This window comes from Vombatus ursinus, unplaced genomic scaffold, assembly GCF_900497805.2.
Source record: "Vombatus ursinus unplaced genomic scaffold, bare-nosed wombat genome assembly UNPS02014799.1, whole genome shotgun sequence".
In the NCBI taxonomy this organism is placed as follows: domain Eukaryota; kingdom Metazoa; phylum Chordata; class Mammalia; order Diprotodontia; family Vombatidae; genus Vombatus; species Vombatus ursinus.
Genome location: NW_020954577.1, coordinates 8,311,419 through 8,329,118, shown reverse-complemented (window position 1 = coordinate 8,329,118; position 17,700 = coordinate 8,311,419). Strand labels below are relative to the sequence as shown.

General features: G+C 45.2%; 1 protein-coding gene across 9 annotated transcripts in view; it reads right to left on the bottom strand.

Annotated features, from left to right (window-relative positions):
- Nucleotides 1–14,948: 14,948 nt before the first annotated feature.
- Nucleotides 14,949–17,700, bottom strand: part of OSBPL3 (oxysterol binding protein like 3) — a 151,881-nt gene continuing 149,129 nt past the window's right edge. For all 9 annotated transcript variants that reach the window (XM_027872133.1, XM_027872138.1, XM_027872136.1 and 6 more), the window contains one exon: nucleotides 14,949–16,731. In XM_027872133.1, coding sequence (XP_027727934.1) covers nucleotides 16,635–16,731 — 97 coding nt within the window. In that variant the 3' untranslated portion in view covers nucleotides 14,949–16,634. The remainder of the gene's footprint in view (nucleotides 16,732–17,700) is intronic.

The following is a 17,700-nucleotide window of genomic DNA, read 5'->3' as shown; positions in this document are numbered from 1 at the left end:
TGTACTACCTACACATCCCTGGCCAAACTGCCCTGTGCCTCACTGTTTCTATAGGCCTTTTTGAGGTAGCTGGAGGCTCAGTGGGTAGCGCTCCCTGGAGATAGCATGACCTGAATTGGAATCCAGCCTCAGACACTTACTAGCTGTGTGTCATTTAACCTCTGCCTCAGTTTCTTCAACTGTAAAAGGGAGATAATAACAAGACCTATCTTGTAGAGACATTGGAAGGGCAAAATGAGATATTTGTCAAGAGTGCTTAGCACAGAGCCTGGCACATAGTAGGTGCTATATAAATGCTTGCTTCCTTCCCTTTTCTTTTCCATTTCTGACCTTTTCTTCTCTCCTTACACTGTCCCCAAGTTGAAGTGCCCAACCTCAGCAAATATCTGTAAATTACCTACTAAAGACAAGACACCATAATTGGGTCTGCGGATATGCAAACAACAAGGTACGTAGTCCCTGTCCTCAAAGAGCTTATAGTCAAATAAGCCATTTACCCAAATAAATCCAGGGTGACCTAAATCTTAGTGTAAGTTTCAATAGCTTAAAACTGAACTAAGATTTTGGGGGACACCCTATATGACACAATGAAGTGTGGTCAGTCTTCATTATAGTCAGGGCCAGGGGTCTCTAGAGTGGGGTACTCCCACCCCCGAGAGTGGCTGGCAAAGACATCAGCACATAGGAGAGCAGCCCAACTGATCAGTGTTTTTGTAGCTGGGGCTTGCTTCTGAGGCTCTCCTTCCCCCTTGCCTATGCCCAGTGAAGGGCAGCCCTATGTGCTATACCCCCTCCAGGAAGCCAGGGGCAGGCAGTCATTCCTTGTATTCCCTGCATACCTGCTCCATCCCCCCGACAGCCACTGAAGCTTCAGCATATCTTGAGCTCAAATGTGCCCTGACCCAGCCTCTGCCTACTGTCCACACCCCCTGCTTGCCCAGTGCCTGGGGGACCAGGACAGCAAAAGGGGCAGCTAGATTCTGCTTCCTCAGAAATGGGGACCCCTCTTGGACCTCCACACCAGGGGGACAGGTGGGATGTGAGTTACTTGTGGGGGAACTAAGATGCTCACTGCCCGATGCTTCAGGAAGGGGAGGCGTGTCCAGACTGCAATGGGGGCAGGCAGACCCTGCTTCCCGAGAGGGAAGCCTCATCCTCAGGAAAGGATGGGCAGGATGAGGACTCAATAACCTAGGACAGAATGAGGGAGAGATCTCACTGGAATACTGGAGGGTGGTGGGGGTAGTCCATGGGCACTGGCGTCCAAGCTGGCCCAGGACGGGGAGGTGACTGTACATTGCCACCAGCCTGGGCTCTTCTCGCCCTCTCCCCTCACCCCAAGAGGAGGAAATGCCATGCTGACCCCAGATGAGCTTGGGTAAGGAGAGGGCACAGCAGTGGTGTCCGCAGGAATGAGAGCACAAAGAGCAGCTGCAGCCAGAGACAAGGGGCACCTTGGCTGCTGCTGCCAGTGCCGGTGGGCCTAGGGCTCTGAGTTCAGAACTCTCTGGGACCTACAGCTCTCCTCCCAACACCCACCAGAAAACTGCTGCTGGAGACATTTCAGTCTCTATGGGACCGTTCTTTGTCTTTGACTTCCTTGGCAGTCTGTGTCCACCAGTGGCATCTCTGTGTCAAAGCTATTTAATCGACCTCTCCAATCCCCCAATGCATTTAGTAGCCAAAGCTTGGTCTTACTTGTCAAACAGTGTCACTGACAGAATAATGAATTGGCACCAGCTGTCTGCCTGCCCTTCCTAGCATCTTATCTATCTCTCCGTTTACTGTCAGGGAAAGAGAAATAGAACCCTCAATCTAGTAGGAGCAGCATTGTAATGTGTCCCCAGGTAAAGCTCGAAGACCTTACATTGCAGATTTTTTGCAAGTCTACATCAATGGAAAGAATCTCCACACTGGAAGCTCCTCACCCCAGTGAAATTTATCTCCCATTTACTCTGTAGGCATCTTGCACCTGCCTAGTTACTTACATGCTGAATCTCCCATTACCATGGGAAACTCCTTGAGGGAAGAAACTGTTTTTGGCTTTCCCTGTATCCAAAGTTCTTAGCTCACTGCTTGGGACATAGTATGTGCTTAGTAAATGCTTGTGGACTTGAAATCACAGGTGTGGACTGCCATTAAGATGACTACCTAGTACCCAGAATGCACCGTGTATGACCCAGAATGAAGATAAATCAAGTCCTTCTACACAAGAGCTGATGTTCTGACAAGATCCCACCAGTTTAACCCAAGAAAACAAGATGGGGAGACTGACAGAGGTCACGATGTTGTTGCTTCCATCTCTGGAATTCATGTCTGGTAAAAGTTCATAGCTGAATTATAATGGGAGAGTGGGGCTGTGTGCACAGAGATTATTAGGAAAGGTCCTTAAATAGGCTAATTGCAAGAGGGAGAAAATACCAATTAGGAAAATAACTAAGTGTCTCAGAGTCTGAATCATAATCCTTATTGATTGGAAAAAGAAATCATAATATCTCATTATTCTGAGTAACCATAAGAGGGAGCAGTTTCAAAGTGTGACTAATGGTCCTTCTGGATTTCCTGCGATGTGGAAATTATTATGAAAGCTTCTGCATATGACCACTGCGGGTTGAAAACAGAGCAGCGACGACGGTGAGGCAACGAGGGCTTTGGCCCCCAGTGCCCATATTTACAGAGGCTGACAGAAAGTGGAATCCATGGAGCTTGGCACCTGACCAGCTAACTAAGTAAAAGAGAAAGATGTCTGAGAGTAGGTTGGGCTGAGCTGCTACCCTACCTGGCTTGAACTAGCCTCGTCTCCATTCTTGAGGAGCCATCAAGTGGTGGTGGCTCTTTATCTACTTTGCCCTGGGTCTGTTCTGATGCCCTTGTCAGAGACACAGACTCGTGGTTTTGGCTCTTGGGGGTTAGTGTGCTTTTCCAAGCAAATTCCAAATTTGGGTCCCGAAGAATCCAAAAGATTCTTCTTTTGCTTAGATTCTTAGTGTGTTGGGCAACCCCCTTCTCCACTTGTGAAGATCTCAACAATTTCCCCACTCATTCCCACCCTGTGCAGTTTCCCCCCATGCCCTTTCAAAGATCCTCCACAGAGGAACAGCCCAATGCACGTATGCCTTCCTCTGGCTACTTTGTTACCTTCGGGCTACTCACATTTTGTGTTCTTGTTAGACCAATCCACCTCTGCTTTTGGTCACATGTATCCTTGATGATCTGTGTTGTGGTGTAGTAGAAAAGCTACTAGCTTTGGTGTCAGGAGATCTGGGTTCAAATCTCACTTCTGACACTTGCTAGCTGAGTGACTAGGTCATAGACAGGCTTCAGAATCTCATTGGGGCAGAGGATTTCTGCTCTGGAAATTCCCCAACCTGTTATAATCATAGATTCTTTCCCTCTTCACTCTGAAAAGTCTTAAAATACAGTACTACAGATCAGGACAATACCAAATGACTGGATGTGCTGTGAGAGCTAAGGGTTGATATCTCTTGCCCCGCTCCCCCAAAAAAATAACTGTAGGAAGCCCAAATGACAACAGAAAATACATTTTTTAAGAGAACAGTTTTTCCCCATTGTGAGTTGTATAATTGTTCTACACAAACAGGAAGTCTCAGAAAACCACTATGGCCCAAATAAACCACAAAGCCTTATTTGTATGATGCCTTATTAGAAGCCAGCTGCTTTTGCTTTATTAATGTTTTATTAAGGACCATCTGGCTGCTGCCGCCATGGTTCTGATCTTCAAAGAAGTGGGCACAGAAGAGGAATAAGCATTTTCCGCTCACAGACTATTCCAGAAAGTCTCTCTGGTTCGGGGGTATTTTCTGAGACCCATGAGGATCATATGAAGCATATTGTCACTGCTGTGGACACAAATCCTTCTTCCTGCCTTCTTCTTGAAATTTCCATGTCCCATGATTGTATTTCCAGGGACTTGCCTAAGCCAATAATGCTTCCCGATTGATGACATGGGGCAGTGAGGTGGTACAGTGGATATGGCGCTGAGCCTGGAGTCAGGAAGACCTGAGTGCAAATGTGACCCCAGATACTTTTTAGCTATGTGACCCTGGGCAAGTCACTTCACTCTGTTTGCCTCAGTTTCCTCATCTGTAAAATGAGCTAGAGAAGGAAATGGTAAACTACTCCAGTGTCTTTGCCAAGAAAACCCCAAATAGGGTCATGAAGAGTCAGGCGTGACTGAAAATGACTGATGACATTGGACATGGGAAACCAATCAGTGCACCTGAGTAGGCGTTTGCCCTCATCCCTGGAAGACCCATGAGCTTTGGCTGACTGGTGTAGAGGAGACAGGACAGGAGAGATGGACATGCCAAGGCTCAGGGAGTCTCTCTGCTGGTCTTTCCCACCTTCTGCCATGGAGGCATACAAGGCTCTGGTGAACCCTATAATTTTTTACTTCCTTTGTGGCCCCCCATTTCGTATCCCCATCCCAGGTATCTCCTGTTGGGTCTTCCCATGTGCTCCTCCTTGGTTGCCTTCCTACCTCTCAGACCAATCCTTTCCTTCTCCCCTTATAGGATCATCCACACCCCACCCTCATGCATGACTACAGCCCACGGCTCCGTACTGGGCCCTTTTTCTGTCCTAACATTCTCCCTCTTGGTGATCTCATCAGCAACCTTATCTCTATTCAGGTCACTCCAATAGCTAGCTATGTATCTATAGAGGTCTGTCTATCTATTTATCATTTATTTCTAGGATCACTTTTGTTGTAGTTATTCAGCTGTTTCATTTGTGTCTGACTCTCCATGACCCCATTTGGGGTTTTCTTGGCAGAGATACTGGAGTGGTTTGCCATTTCCTTCTCCAGCTCATTTTACAGATGAGGAAACTGAGGCAAACAGAGTGAAGTGGCTTGCCCAGGATCACACAGCTAGTAAGTATCTGGCATCACATTTGGATTGAGGAAGGTGAGGCTTCGTGACTCCTGGTCGGTGCTCTATGCACTATGGCGCCACCTAGCTGCCCTGATCATAGGACCATAGCCTAGAGGTGGAAGGGGCCTCCGAAACCGTCTAGTGCCACTATTTCAATTTATAGATGAGAAAACCGAGGCCCAGGGAGGTAACGTGATTTTCCTAAGATCACACCAATAGTGAGCATCAAAGGTGGGATTTGAATCTAGGTTCTCTGACTCTTTCCACTTTATCAGCATCCGGATTGCCCTACTGGTATCTTAAATTCAGCATGGATGAAATGGCACAGGCCCGGGCACCCATCAGCTGGGGAATGGCTGAACAAATTATGGTCAACGAGTGCATATGCAGTGACATTGTGCTGTGGAGAATGACAAAGGGGATGGTTTCAGAGAGTCCTGGGGAGACTTGTATGAACTCTGATGCACAGTGAAGGGAGCAGAGCCAGGAGAATAATTTACACAGTAACAACATAGTAAAGGCAACAACCCTGAAGACTTAGGAATGCTGATCAACTCAATGACCTGCCATTATTCCAGAAGACTGACATTAAAGTGTGGGACCTGCCTCCCAACAGAGAGGTGATAGACTCATGCAGAATGAGACGTGCATGTTTGGTCATGGCCGACGTTTTCCTTGGCTATGCATATTTGCTACAATGGTTTTGTTCTTCTTTTTTCTTTCCAGTGTATGTGGGAAGGAGTTTGGGGAGACAAGAGAAAGAAAAAAAATAAATGCTTGTTAGTTAAAAAACAAATAAAATTTAATTTTAAAAAGTTGTGAAAGTAACTACTTAAAGTACATAGGAAAAAAATGGAAATTTGATAGCTAAAATGCAATTATTATTCTGCCAAGTTTGATTAGAAATCAGACTGACATGCCTGCAGTCCAACTTAAACTCAGTTATAATATAATTAAGAGTTAGGACATTTTAATTGCATTCCTATTTAAATGTTAATGTCTCCAACATGCACCTGATTTGCAATTAGTCCTCATTTTGGAAAACTATAATCATCAATTTTAGCTGCACGTTGTAGGTCTGGGTTGGTATCCACATACAAACCAACGGACCTAGATGATAGCTAGAGAGAAGTTGGTCTATAGGCACCATTACCATCTCTCTGTGTACTCCCAGCTCCTCTCTCCCCACTGCCAGATAGTGTTGCCCAATGGATAGTCCAGTGCAAGGGCCATTTTCCAACTGAGGCCCTTCCTGGTTTTCCTCAGTGCCAGTATCTATCTCCTCCCTCAAATTACCTTATATCTGTTTAGTACACACACACACACACACACACACACACACATACACACACACACACACACACACAAATACACATCCCCTTCCTCCAATAGAATGTGAGATCCTTTAGGGCAGGGGCTGTTTCCTTGTTATTTTTGTTTGTTTTGGTATTGCTAGCACCTAGTATAGTGTCCGCATGTAGTGGCTACTTAATAAATACTTCTTGTTTAGTTGATTGACTCAGAGTCAGAAAAATCTGAGTTCAAATCCTGCCCCAGACACTTACTAGCTGTGTGATCTTGGGCAAGTCACTTAACCTCTGTCTGCCTCAGTTCCCTCATCTGTAAAATATGGACAATAATGGCACCTGCCTCCCAGAGTCATTGTGAGGCTATAATATGCGTTGGTTGGGCTAGATAAATGTGAGCTCTTACTTTTTGACCCACGTACAAGGAGAGGATCTTCATCCGCAAGCAGGAGCTGGTGACAGGGCTAGAAGAGAGTCTGATATGTAGCTATAGAGCCGCCCTCAACATCAGCTTGGACTTTGCCCTTTTCCTCATACTGCCCCCCCTACACCCTACTCACTATTACTACAGCACTAATTATAATTTATAATCATAATAACAATAACTAGAATTTCTATAGCACCTACTATGTTCCAGTTGTTTTCTGTCACGTCTGATTCTTGGTGACCCCATTTGGGGTTTTCTTGCCATAGATACTGGAGTGGTTTGCCGTTTCCTTTTCCAGATCATTTTACAGCTGAGGAAACTGAGGCAAACAGGGTTAAGTGATTTGCCCAGGGTCACACAGTAAGTGTCTAGGGTCACATTTGAATTCAGGTCTTCCTGACATCCAGCCTGGCGCCATATCCACTGCACCACCTGGCTGTCCTCCGTGTTCCAAGCACTGAGCTAAACACTACAAATATTATCTCATTTGATCCTCACAACAATGCTGTGAGGTATCCTCAGTTTACAGTTAAGGAAACTGAGGCAAACAGAGAATAAGTGACTTGCCCGAGGTCCCACAGCTAGGAAGTATCTCAGGCTGGATTTGAACCCAGGCCTTCCTGATTCCAGGCCCGGCCCCATGCACTGTCCAGCTATAAGCTGCTTATAGCGAAGAACTTGATAAACTCATTGAAGCTGGAGAGGTAAGTGCCTGATACCTGCTTAAAATATCCTCTCCCTTACAATATTTGAAGGAGTAACTATCTAACGGTGGGATTGTTTTCTGTCAGTTGGTAGAGAATGTTTGAGGCACCTTCCCAGCTCTCCTGAGACCACGGCCAGCAGGCAGTCACCTCTGCTGCCTGTTTCTGGGGCTGGGACTGACAGTCTGAGGCTTCTCACTGAATCTGGGGCCTCAGAGCTGGAGAATCCCGAAAGATTGATGCCCAACCCTGTATTTTACAGATGAGCCAACGAAGGCCTTGAGACCCGATGCAGCCATGCCGCTAGGAGATGGCCGAGCAGAGACCAGAGTCCAGGCCTCCGGGGTCCCGAGCAGGGCTCTTTCTGCTTCCCCACACTGCGTTTTTTGGGGAGCCGAGAATAATCCCAGGGAAAGAATCACGGCTCTGAGTGCAGATCAGCCCCAGGAAGAACAGTGGGGAAAAGGCCAAATGATTTATTTCTGAACAATGCCCTGCCCCCCTCTCCTGCCTCCCCCATAATGGATGGGCACCCCGTGGCTGCTCCTCTCTGCCAGGTGCCAAAGAGATGAATCCTAATGAGGGATGAAGGCTGCTGCCTGGGAAACACTGCCCTGCCAGGGGAGGAAAGTGCATCTATCCCCTGGCTCCTAGCGGTCCGTGCTCCCTCAGCTTTGCCACAGATCTGTGAGCTTGCCAGACCTCCCGGGCCCGGCCAGCTCTCCATTTAGCTACACCTCACTCCTCTCTGTGGATCGATGCCCAGCAAGCTTGATCAGCCCCTGTTCGTGCTGCTGCAAGGCACTGGAGAGAGCCCCCCGCCCCTCAAGGAGATTACAGTCTAAAGGGGGAATGAGACACCCACACACCTAAGTGTGATACTAGGTAGCACGTGAGAAGAGTGAGGGAGGGGTCTGGACAAAGAAATGGGAGGCAGTCGGGCATGACAGGTAGGGAGCTGGCCTTAAAGTGAGGTTCTGGGCTCAAGTAACATTCACTTAGGGTGTGACCTTGAGGGTTGTTTAACCCCTCAGGGTCTCGGGTAGCTTTCTAAGACTGTACATTGAAGACTCTTTGCTAATCTGTCTTGGTAAAAGGAGCTACATTGATGAGATCTGGTCTGGTTTTTTTTTTTTTATTAGACATGAGATATTTATTTTGTGAGACAATCAAGTGATTGTAATTCCCCACATACTTCTGATTAAGTGCAATAGGAGCCAGTCATGTGTAATCTCTGCACAGTAATGCACCTCATCCTTTTATTTTTAGTCATTACACAAAAATCAAATCATAAAACCAGTGAACAAGATATGCGGACTTCACGAAAGGTAGCTAAGCCTACATAATGAGAAGTTAGAACCGGACACAAACTGGAATGGTCAAGGAATAGGAATTTAGTCAGATAGAATGCAATTAAAAGTAACCAAAATAAGTGTTCAAATATAATTTTCTTCAATATAGTAAATGCTCTCTTTAAATCACATTCAGGCAAGGTGCACATTTTTTTTCTTTTTTCCTTTTTAAACCCTCCACTATTAGCTTAGTTATGTTAGGTATATATGGTAAATTATCCAAAGTTACACAAAGTAATTTTGATGTGGGTCAAATGCTGCTTTGAACATCATGTAAAAAATAAGATTGACTTTCTGAAACTAAATTAACATTCTGACACAAATACACAAAATAAAATTTGGCAACATTAAAGAGATGTCACAAATGCTTATTCTCAGCTATGTAGTGTTCCCATACGCAAACTTTTGGTTTTAAATCTCACAACTGGATGAGTATCCAGGAGCAGTTTTCTTTCCATTTTGGCCATTATTTAGAAAAAGAAACTGTTCCTAAAACCAGTTTACAATGAACTTTAGTAAGCATTTTAATTCCTACATAAAACTTCCAGGTGTAACACAGTAAACACTGGATGGGAAGCCTGTAAAGTACAAAGGTCATCCCACCCACCAAGGTATCAAGATTCTCTTTCTACAAGCAGATAAATTCTATCTTTCTGGTCACTGGGTGCAATGTTAGACATTTTCATGTGTGCTCATGTTTCAAAAAACATTCAGAGAAATTACAAAGCACTGTGATTGTACCTCACTGGTAAAAGGCTTGGTATGGTTTGATCTCATGGCTTTGCCTGTCTCACAGAAGCCCAACATCCCCACCCTGGCCGAGAGTGTGTTAGTGTGTGTATATGTTTTATGGCTACTTGCTTCCAAAGATGTGCAATTTAATGTGAAAAAAAGTTGCTAGGCCTATCTCCTTACTGCGTATAAAATCGGCTGCAGAACAACCCTAGTCCCAAGCAGTGCCTCCCCAATAAACACCCATCATCAGAATCAACGGGACTGGGGTTCGTGATTGTCCCTCACAACCCATACAGTTGCTTGTACTGAGGCTGCCTGGGATGCCGGTCTGGTTTAAAAAAAGAAAGATGAGGGAGAGACCAATTTTCAGGTAGTTCAGGCCAGGGGAGGATCAGAGAAAGCTTAATGGAAACCTTGGATGGCACGCAAGTTGGGCCTTGAAGGAAGAGAACCTCAAAAAGAAAAGAAGAGGAGGGAGGACATTCCAGGAATGGGCAAATGCTTAGAGGCAAGAAAGGGCAGGAGAAGACTGCGGAGCATTTAGCCAGGAGGAGGACCAACCCTACTTCTGCCACTTTCAAAGGCATGGAACCTTGAGCTAGTCACTTACCTCCCTTGTCCCCATTATCTTGGTCTGTAAAATGACGGAGTTGGAATGGATGACTCCTGAGGTCATCTGAATGTCTGTCCAGCCCAGACATTGTGGCAGATCAGCCATCAGCTTTGCTGCTGTTCTAGCGCCATCTTGGCCAGAGGTCATCCTTTGGTGAGTCAACCCACTCATGCTTGGGTTGAGTTCTGGAGCAAGCTTGATCGGTGAGTGAAGCAAGTACAAATTTGTCTAACCAACTCTTCCTAGTTGACCAGAGCATGCTATCAGCTCTGCTGCCAGGCACATATACTCGCTTCCTCTTCCAGCTTCCTTATTTTCTCTTTCCACCTCTCACTCTGGCAACAGTAATCAATCAGCACCATTGCTTTGGGAAAAGGTATGTCAATGGAAGCCCCATGGCTCCTCTCTCCATTTCAGTGACTTTCAATACAAAAATAGCCCTCACTGGCCATCAGTGGCTGCTTGTCAGAAGGGCTCAGGAAATGCTCCTTAACTTCAATGACTAATGACCAACCTTGTGCTGGTGAAGGGAGTTTCTATAATAGGAGCTCCCCACAGGGATGAAATTGTGGGCCCAACTCCTCCCATCCCTCTATCAAGTTCTGGGGTGTTTAGTTCAAATAAACAAACAAACAACCTCTGTTTATAGTGAAGCCTTGCACTGCACACACACACACACACACACACACACACACACACACGTCTTTAGTATGTTGTCTTCTCTCATTGGATTGTAAGCTCCTTAAGGACAGGAACTGTCTTTCTTTTCCCCATTCGTATTTCCAATGCTTAGCATAGTGCCTGACACACAGTAGGTGCTTATGTTTAGTGACTATGGATACCACAATTATGTCTGTAAAAGAGGAAATGTTAAAACCTTTCTGGACCCATTGGGCTCCCTACAACCAAGTTGAGTTAATCAGGGAAAACCTCTAAGAAGAGGAGATGGTCGATCTCTGGAGTGTTAAAGGGAGGTAGACCTGTGGCTTGGAAAACAAAGAAGATTGAGGAAAAGACCCAACATAAAGATGGGAGGTGAAGCCTCTATGCCAGCTGTGAAATGGGTTTGCCTTGTTGAACGCAGCCCAGTTGCTACAAAAGTTGGCATGATGAGACCTTCTGTTACAAAGACAGAGTTTTTCTCCAATTTGCATTAAGCCAACCTGTGCTCCTCTCTGTGCCCATCAAACACATGTGAAGAGAAGAAATTCAGACCAAGCACAGCCTTTTCCCATCTCATTTATTCAGAGATCAACTAGCTCCATAAAGAGAGCCCCTTGCACATTCATGAGCGTTCATAGAGGTGTTATTCTGATCTTAAGATGGCATGATCTGGCTTTAAAAAAATACAAAAGGAATACCACCACAAGTAGCCATAAAAATGGTGCCCGCCAAGGAGCTGGGGTAAAGGGGAAGGAAACTGCTGTGAATAAAATAAACAAATTCAACAGCCTCTAAACACTGCAGCCCCCCAAACCAAATTATTGTTTGATGGTTGGCATTTTAGCCATCATCATCACTCACAGAGGCTGGTGTGACGCATATTTCCAATGCAGAGAAATAAAAGCCGATGCTGAATAGCAGATAAATACACTGAAGATGCGAATCAAAGCCGTGAAGAGAGACAACAGCTGGTAGGGAAAAAATAGAGCCATGCAGATGTCAAGATCAAAATTAAAGACATTTCAAATCTGTTACACTAATACACGGGAACTGTCATCCCCAAGGTTATCGGAATGGCTTTTTATTTCTCCCACTCAGAATTAGAGAGTGCCAGACTATTCCACATTGAGCTGAAAGGCTCAAGGTACCAACAGGCTCATGAGAAGCGTCAAGGGCCCAACTCACTCATGGTGGAGTGTCTACCTCTTAGCGTTTGCTCGAGACCCTCTGGACACACACCTGGACAATACAGAAAGACGGAGTCTGTGGAACAGGTCGGGTATTTGGTGGAAGGAGTAAAAGCAGAGCTCTTAAAAAAATGGAACTAAAGAAGTGAAACCCAGGCAAGGAAAGAGGGAGTGGTGTTGGAATAACCTCGACCATGTTCCTGCAGTTGGCCTGCTAGCTTTCCTCTCTACACAGCATCCTGGCAAGGCAGCGCCCAGAGTCCCTGCAGGGAGTGAGTGAAATTTGTGAGAATCCTCTTGGTGCTCTAGTAACAGATTGGGTCCTCAACCTTGGTAGGTGGTCCCAGAATTCAGTCCCCTGCTGTGGGGAATTTGTTGGCTCATGGCCTGGCCACTCCTCCCATTGTGTTTACACAGAACAACCCTGCTGGCTGGTAATCAACCATCAAATTTTGCAGGGAGATTCATGGGCAGCCAAATGGGCTCATTCTCATACCCATTTCCTAGAGTCAATAGCAACAAAAGTAAGGAAAGTCCAGTGGGGCTAGGGACAGGAGGCAGGAAGAATTTCCATAAAGGTATCCAAAAACTTTTATGAAGTTGGGAGTTCCCTCCAACCCTCTAAGAAGAATGGGATTTTATATTTTGTCTTTGATTGAAAAAAGACATCAAAATTGAACTTCATGAAAGGCAACCTGGCACCAGAAAAGAAGACTGAACTGGGAGTCAGGAGATCTAAATGTGAATCCTGCCTTGCACATTTACTAGCTGTGCGAAGGGGTGGTGCAGTACCATGGAGAGAGCACAGGATTCGGACAGGGTTCGAATCCCAGATTCATGCCTTGGTGACTTTGGGCAAGTGATTTAACCTCACTCTGAATCTGGAAAATAAAGGGATGGAACCTCTAATGTCCCTTCCGGCTCTAAATCTCTGATCTTATGGCTCTGGGGGAAAGTGACATCCCCTCTCTAAAGCCTTCCGTTTCCTCATCTGTAAAAAGAGGGTGATGATCCTTGTAGTCTGCTGAAAGGAGAGCTGCTGATACAGCAATGATTAGCTACGTTCTCCCTTTCCAAGGCTACTTTCGCCCCAACACTGGTGATTGAGGAAGGGTAAGGTTAGGGATAGAACATGAATTTCAAATTGTATAGGAGTCAGAGACTATTCCATTATGTGGCTACTGAGCCTCCCCAAGAGTTGCTCCCTAGGAAGCTCCTTCATCTCTCTGGGTCTCATTTTCCTCATCAGTAAAATGAGACAGAATCAGAGAATTTTAGAGATGGATGAAACCTCAGAAGCCATCTCATCCAACCAAACCCTAAAGCAGAATCCTCACGATGACATACCCAACAAGTGGTTGTTCAGTCTCTACACAAAACAGTCGAATTAGACGATCTTAAAGGTCCCTTGTAGCTTTGAAACTCTACAGTTTTGTAATTCTGAGTTAAAGTAGACTTTTTTTAAAATTTTGATTTTTTCAGTGAGGCAATTGGGGTTAAGTGACTTGCCCAGAATCACACAGCCAGGAAGTATTATGTGTGTGAGGCCGCATTTGAACTCAGGTCCTCCTGACTCCAGGGTCGGTGCTCTATGCACTACACCACCTAGCTGTCCCCTAAAGTAGACTTTTGATCTTCTCACCCAATCCCATGTCCCTGGTGGGTTTTCTAGAATAATCTAGATTTTAGAGCTGCTTTGGAGACCAAACCGGGTGAGAAGGAGCAATTGACAGAGACAACTGAAAATGGATTATTCCCCAAGTTGTTTTTTGGTCATTGACTATGAAAATAACCAGCAGGAGGCACTGGCCGGCTAACGGCAGTATTAGGAATGCCCTTCCTAGCACCTGCTGGGACCAGCTTTCCCAAGGACCATTCATAACATACAGATTTTCTCTCTGTAGGCCAGTTGGGCACTCCACGCCCACCCAGACCTCAAATAACATGGCATTTGGTCTGGCTTTCTTTGGATTTATGAAATACAAGCATTGGAAGGAATTTCCATCTACAGAATAAGAGAGCTATGTCAAGTTTTCCCATTGTTTTCCCATAGTGGTATAACTAGGTCAATGAATAGGTACGGATTAGTGAATTTCTGGGCATGGCTCCAAATTGTTTTCCAGAATGGCTGGACCAATTCACACCTCAGCCAATGGTGGACTAGTGTGCCTATATTCCCAGAGCCCAAAGCTTTTTAAAAACCAGCCGCTTGGGGCAGCTAGGTGGTACAGTGGATCGAGCACCGGCCCTGAAGTCAGGAGGACCTGAGTTCAAATTTGGCCTCAGACCAAACACTTGACACTTACTAGCTGTGTGACCCTGGGCAAGTCACTTAACCCCAACTGCCTAAAAAGCAAAAACAAAACCAAAAGAAACCCAGCCCCTAGAGCAGGCTTGTTTCAGGTTACTGGTAGTGCCTTCTCTCCAACTTCCTCTGTAGATCTCTTTTTTGTTCACAGTTGTTAGCAGTTGTTCCTTTCTTTCCACCCACGATAGCATGCTCCTTGAAGGAAGAGGACATTTTTGCCCTTCGTTGTATCCCTGGTGCCTAAGCAACTGATAAATGCTTGTCTTGATTTCAATAACATGCAGAATAATCAATCAATCAACATTTATTAAGTGTCTATGATGTACCTGGGGACACAAAAAGAGGCAAAAGACAGTTCCTGCCCTCAACGAGCTCACAATCTAATAGGGTAAGACCCAGAGTCAGTTTGAGAGCTAGCAAAAACCACCAGAGTTAGCCAGGATCACTTCACCTTCAGCAATGAGAAAACTGAAGCCCAGGCTCACTCCAGGCTGCACAGAGTCAATGGTGGAGCTGAGATTTGAACCTCTGTCTTCCAATGCCAGCGCTAGTACCGCCACCCTCATCACGCTGAGCTAATACTCCTACGAGGAAATCTAGACCCAGTTTCCTTGTGAGCAGCCTGAACTACGCTCTCTGTGTAGGTGAGGAGAACCCGGCTAGGGTCTACACCAGACCAGGATCAAGGGATGGCGGCTATAGAAACGGAAAGGAGATTGATCTGCTTGTCTGCATACAAGAGAACGACAGACTCCAATTTTGAAGGAGGATTTTATTGTCGGAAACCTCAGTGGACAGTTGTCCTTTGCCCTGGGAAAGAGCTCACCTGTTCCATGCAATGCCAAAATCCTACCACTGTCCTAAGCTTACCAACCCATGAGGCTTCTGCCTTTTTTCTCACTTTTTATTGTGGCAGGTCAAATGCTTGCCTACTTTGAAACCTGTCAAACATTTTATTTTGTTTTTTCTTTCTTTTTGCAGAAACCTTTCCTTACATTCTTACCCAGCGTTGAGCTTCCCCAGCACTGACTTGTGCATCAGGATAGAAAGTTTAGGCATTAATGAGGCCTCAATTCTAATATCATTTGGGCAATTGCTTGGTCATACATTTCCTTTGTTGCACATATGAGCATATGACTGTGATTTGGAATCACTCGCCAGTACGAAAGGCAAACTGCCTCGCCCTGTGGTCTGAATCTGTGCTTTCTCTTAGGCAGCTGCCAAGTTCGTGAAGCAGAGACACTGGACAGGAGGGAAGTGGATGGGAGAGAGCGATGGACAGGACACAGCTCAATGCTGCGGGACACTTGGAGAGTCATCAAAACAGAACGGAGAGTTCAAAGGAAGATCGGCGATCCCATCGTTTGGGGCGTAATAAGGCAGATGGTCAAACATTTTGTACAAGATCTAAAATGTGGTACTTATAAGAGGTAGAAAATACCAAAATAGTATTTAAGAAAACACATCAGTTATTTAAAACAATTAGGTAAATTTGCCAAGTTTGTTTTTTTTTTTCTTAAAAAGTTCCCCTGTTGTATGTTTCGAGTTTGTAGAAACCAGCAAGGTTGTGGATACAAATGCATTGCGAATTTCAAACTGTACTATTGAACACTGGCAACATTGTTTAATAGGTTGCAGTGGGAGGGTCACGGGAGGACAGGAAAGCAGGGGCTGCTTTCAGTCCTAGCTAAAGGTTCGGTTCTCCCTTAGGGAAGTTTCCCCAGTGGCTGCTTTGAGCCATTGATCCGAAATGTTGGGCGTGGGGATTTCTTTCCTAATGCTTGAACAACAGGGTAAAATTGTGCATGTAAGGCAACTGGACAACCTCTTCCAGGAGGTTCTAAACCCATATTAAATAAAAATAAGATTTCATCTCACACCCCATCCTCCCACCTGAGGAAATAAAAAGAAGAGAATAATCAGACCAGCGCCTGCAGAATCACCCGGGATGAGCAATTCTCCAGCAGTCTGAGGCCAAAAGGTCGCTGAGCGACCAAATTAAACTTGGGCGGCTCGTGAAGTCGGGGCTCTCTTCCTGTTCCCTAACATATCTGGGAGATGTTATTTTTCCCCTTCAACACAATTCAATAAGGCATCAATTTAATCTGAATGTCTGTGAAGCCTTTGGAAAATTAGTGTTAAAGCTTCTCCCCTTCTCCTCTCCCCAAGCCTCTAACATTCAAGATTTCATTTTATTAAATAGTTTATATATAAAAAGAAATTAAGGTGTTCTACATTCATACAAACAATCATGGTAACAATTGGAGTTGTAGAGAAATCCATTGAGGAAAATAGATACTTATATACTTACAAGGCTAGAGTAAGCACAAATGTGTCATTCTAGACGGTGTCTTTTAAATACATGTACATATATTTATATATAGATAAGTATGCATTGTCTCAGAAAGCAACCAGCAGAGAATGAGAGGCAGATGAACTTCTTTCACCACAGGGTAGGAGTGTCCAGTTTGGAAAAGCCATGGTCTCTTCGAAGGTCCAAGTAAGTACCGTTGCTCACCCATGAGTCATCACTGGATTTCCTGTCCAACACCAAGAAGTTTGCTGAATGAGCATCTGAAGGATTCTCTGGACAGTCTCCTCACCTATCGCTACCTGAGGCCTCAAAGAATACAGCTGTTCTTTGATCTGTCGAACTTTCTTAATCCTCTAATACAGGCAAAGACTGAAAAGTTATAGATTACTGGAAGGGTAGAACCTGAAAGCCTGGAAACCTGGATTTTTGTCTTTGTTTTTGAAAATCCTCAGGGCCTCTGACTTGTCAAACATGAGAGACTGTGAACAGTTTGGCTTTTGAGAAAACCACAAGGGCTCATCTGGTGCTGTATCAATCAATCACCAAGAATTTATTAAGCGTCTACCATGTGTATGACGCTGTGTTGGGCCTTGGGGATAAAACCTAAATCTATATGACAAATAAGTATGAAAAGATACAAAGTGAAATGAGCAGAATCAGTCTACATTGACTACAGCTATGAGTATGTGTGAGATGGCCTAGAGTCTAGGGGTCTTGCTACCCACCTGCGTGTGTGATAAAGGCAGAAATGTGGAGCAGGCAGGGAGAAAGACAATGACGTCCCCTCCTTCCCTTAGCTTTGGTTCTACCTTAAATTCACTTGCATGCCAAACTCAGGATTTGGGGAATTTCTACCTCTAAATCATATAATTTTGGGATAACAGACTGTGATTCAATCCCTGACGTGGAATTAAAGGGGGAAAAGCCCTATAATGGAAGTCTGGGGTACTCTTTCCTGTTTTATTAATAACCTTAGCTGGGTGTGATAACCCAAAGCCTGTCGCTGTGGCTAAAATGCTGCCCACATCAGGGAAAGCTTTTTCAGTCACTGCCCCCTAGGAGCTGTCAATGGGCAGCAGCACCGACGTGAACAACACAGCTGCATCCAGCTGTGACCAGAAAACAAAACCATGGGGACGGCACATGGTAGCGACCACTCAACATGGCCAGCAGGGGACAGGTCCTGTGGAAGCAT